The 4021-nt window shown below is 44.0% G+C and overlaps 1 protein-coding gene across 1 annotated transcript in view; it reads left to right on the top strand.

Annotated features, from left to right (window-relative positions):
- The first annotated feature begins 2551 nt into the window (after window positions 1-2551).
- Window positions 2552-4021, top strand: part of dtd2 (D-aminoacyl-tRNA deacylase 2) — a 5781-nt gene continuing 4311 nt past the window's right edge. The window contains exons 1-2 of the mRNA XM_020518321.2: window positions 2552-2716; window positions 3055-3124. Coding sequence (XP_020373910.2) covers window positions 2627-2716; window positions 3055-3124 — 160 coding nt within the window. The 5' untranslated portion in view covers window positions 2552-2626. The remainder of the gene's footprint in view (window positions 2717-3054; window positions 3125-4021) is intronic.

Genomic DNA, 4021 nt, shown 5'->3' with positions numbered 1-4021 from the left:
TGAGGAAATGAAATGTCATATCTTGAAGTTGGCAGATGAACAAAACTGGATGGGAGTGTGAGCACAGAGGGGAATGCAGAGCGGTTTCAGTGTAGCTTGGACAAGTTGAATGAATGGGCAAATGCATAGCAGATGAAGTGTAATGTGAATAAATGTGATGTTATCCACCTTCATAGCAAATACAAGAGGTCACATCATGATCTAAATAGAATTAGATTGGGAAAGAAGAGGAGCAGCAAGACATGGATGCCCTTGTACACCAGTTGCTGAAAGTAAGCATGCCAGTGCAGCATTCATTAAAAAAAGGTAAATGGTATGATGGTTTTCATAGTGAGAGGATTCAAATACAAGAAGAGGGATGTCTCGTTGCAATTGTACAGGGCTTTGGTGAGAATACATCTGCAGTATTCAATGCAATTTTAGTTTCCTCATCTGAGGAAAGATGTTCTGGCTATGGACGGAATGCAAAGGTTTACCAGACCGTTTTGTGGGCTGACAGGACTGATGTATGAAGCAAAACTGCAACGGTTAGAACTATATTGAGTATAATTTCGAAGAACAAGGGGAATTTCATACAAACCTATAAAATTCTATCAGTCCTGTACAGGATATACAGAAAAAGGGCATTCCCAGTAAGTGGGGAGGCCAGAACCATAAGTCATAGCCTAAGGACATGGGTTTGGCTACTTAGGACTGAGATGAGGAGAAATTTCTTTACCCAAAGAGTGGTGAGCCGGTGGAATTCTGTTTTTAAAAGTGATTGAGGCCAAAACATTGATTTTTTTTTTCCAAGGAGTAGTTAGACATAGTTCTTACGGCTAAATGGATTGGGATAAAGTGGGAACAGGATACTGAGTTAGATGATCAGCCATGATCATACTGAATGGCAGAGCAGGCTTGAAGGGCCAAATGGCCTACTACTACTACTGCTATTTTCTATGTTGAAAGGTAACAGTCTTCACAAGGACTTAAGTTGATAAGAAAGCAAATTGAAAAGGAATGCAGAACCAGTGACAACAATAGGGTTTGTGACAGCATGAAAGTAGCATCTGCACTACTGGCATAGCTTTATTTATTGATGAGGGTATGTGATAAAAACGCTAAAATATTCAACAACAAGTGAACTGTAAAACACTAAGTTGTCATGCACACTGTTTCAAAGAGAGACATTATTAGACTTTCACCCAGTGTGTCTCGGAACGTATGCTTAAATAAAATCTGTATTAACTCCGCCCAAGATTCAAAAGTAGCTGTCCTAAAATCAATACAAAAGTTTCATGGGTGCTTGTAATATTGTCCAAAAGTTTTTTTTTCATGCGTAAAATTAAACTTAAGATTTTGCAAGTTTTCAGTTTGTGTAGGCTATCATCGCCAAGACTAATCCTGTCTTCATACAATGTATTCAAATCCAATGTAATACTAAACAAAGATAAGGTCTGGTTCACAGATTCATGTCCTTGCAGAAGGCCATTGGACCTATTGTGCCTGCATCAGTTCTATTACCTAGTGCCAATCTCCTGTCTTTTTTGCCCCCCATCTCCTTGTACATCATTTCTATTACAATAATCATCAATGCCTCAATTGAATCTGCCTCCATCACATTTCCAGGCAGTGCATTTCATACCCTATCTATTCGCATTGTGAAAAAGTTTTTTTTTCTCACATCACCCTTGCTTCTTTGGCACATCACTTTAAATCTAGGTCTCTTTTTCTTTTAAACGAGCAAGGTATAGTTTCTCCCTGTATTCTTCCAGCCTGCTCATGATTTTGGAAACTTCTACCAAATCTCCTCCCAGCCTTCTCTCCCAGAAGTACAGTCCCATATTCTTCAAAACTATTCTCAGGAAGTGTCACTGGACCTGAAATGTTAACTCTGATTTCTCGCTGCAGATGGTGCCAGACCTGCTGAGCTTTTCCAGCAACTTCTATTTTTGTTGGCCCAGAATCTTCAATCTATCCTTGTAACTGAAGTTTCTCATTTTCGGGAACTGTTTTTCTGTAAATTGCTTCAAAAGTCTCCAATGCATTCATACCTTTCCTATAATGTGGTTCTCACAACTCTGCACAGTAATCCAGCTGAGGTCTAACATGTATCTTGTACAAGTTTAATATCCTCTCCTGGTTACCTTAGCTGATTGTTTCTTTTCTTGCTTAAAGGTCCAAGGCCAATATTAGAATAATATTGCCAAACAACATAAGGAACCTTGCGATTCAATTTCAGAGTGAAGCTTTTTAATGTTTAAAGGGAAAATGTATAAAATGGGAACTATGATGTCAGGACGGTGAGCGGAAGTCGGCAGTAAATATTTTAACGTAATATTCTGATATTGTGGTATTGTAAACCTTCGGTTTCGAAATTCGTACTGCCATGTTCATGAGTTGAGGTTAAACAAATCCAGAATGAGAACCAAAGCAAATATGCAGACGGAATAAAAGAGCAATAGAAGCAAAATGATCTTGTATTTAAACGACACCTTATGATGCTTACAGCCGCTCCCACAACCAGAAATGCTAAACTAAACACCAACTACCCCATGGAGATAGTCCCACCTAGCGCCTGCGCCTTCCTGCCCGGACCCGGATATTTCCCGAGTTTCCGGCAGAACTATTGCTGGTGTTGCGGTTGATGGCTGCTCGCGTGTTGTTGCAGCAATGTCTCTCTGCCCGGCTGCAAGTGAAGGAGGCGGAAGAAGGTGCTGCAGCTGAATGGATTCAGGTACCCGGCGGGACACTGGCGACTCCGCTTCGGTTCAGTTTCGCCACTGTGAGCAGATTTGCCCGACGCCTCGTTCTTCCCGGCAACCAACTCAGTTTGGACGGGAATCTAAGGAAGTGTAGGGCCTCTGGGACTGTGAAATGAAATAAAGCTTTGAATTCTTTCCTGTCCCACCGACTTTCCACTCCAACGCTTTTCTTTCCGTCTCTCCTACCACCCGCACCCCCTCTCCGAGGTAAAAGAATAATGTCTTACGCAGCCTTTCACTCAACTTCCATTTTTCTCTTTTTCATGAAGGTAGAGTGTATTTTTTTTGCTCTGATTACCTTGACTTACAGATTCAAAGAGGGACATTGATCTACGTCTGCTTTTCCAAAGGTGCTACTGTTGACATTATTCCCAAAATGGGTAAGTGTAGAGCATATGGATTGTCATGTCCCACCTACTCCGTACGTGTATAGTAACAAACAGGTTAATTAAAAATATCAGAGATAGTAGGAACTGCAGATGCTGGAGAATCCGAGACAACAAGGTGCAGAGCTGGATGAACACAGCAGGCCAAGCAGCATCGTAGGAGCAGAAAGGCTGATGCGGCGGAGGCAACCACCTGGAAACCGATATCCATTTCAAGCCCACTGACTCCCACAGCTACCTAGAATACACCTCCTCCCACCCACCTTCCTGCAAAAATGCCATCCCCTATTCCCAATTCCTTTGCCTCCGCCGCATCTGCTCCCAGGATGAGGCATTCCACTCCCGTACATCTCAGTTGTCCTTGTTTTTCAAGGACCGCAACTTCCCCCCCCGCCCCATCAGTGGTCGAGAATGCCCTCAACCGTGTTGCCCACATTTCCCGCAACTCAACCCTCACACCCCGTCCCCACAATAAGAACCAAAAAAGAATCCCCCTCGTCCTCGCGTACCACCCCACCAACTTCCGGATCCAACGCATCATCCTCCGACACTTCCGCCATCTGCAATCCGACCCCACCACCAAAGACATCTTTCCCTCCCCACCCTTATCTGCTTTCCGGAGGGACCACTCTCTCCATGACTCCCTTGTCCGCTCCACACTCCCCTCCAGCCCCACCACACCCGGCACTTTTCCCTGCAACCGCAGGAAGTGCTACACCTGCCCCCATACCTCCTCCCTCACCCCCATCCCAGGCCTCAAGAAGACTTTCCACATCAAGCAGATGTTCACCTGCACATCTGCCAATGTGGTATACTGCATCCACTGTACCCGTTGTGGCCTCCTTTACGTCGGGGAAACCAAGCGGAGGCTCGGGGACTGCTTTGCAGAAC

The sequence above is a fragment of the Rhincodon typus genome, chromosome 8 (assembly GCF_021869965.1).
Source record: "Rhincodon typus isolate 14 chromosome 8, sRhiTyp1.1, whole genome shotgun sequence".
NCBI lineage: Eukaryota > Metazoa > Chordata > Chondrichthyes > Orectolobiformes > Rhincodontidae > Rhincodon > Rhincodon typus.
The sequence above is the reverse complement of the archived record's forward strand: the minus strand, read 5'-3'. Positions and strand labels throughout refer to the sequence as shown.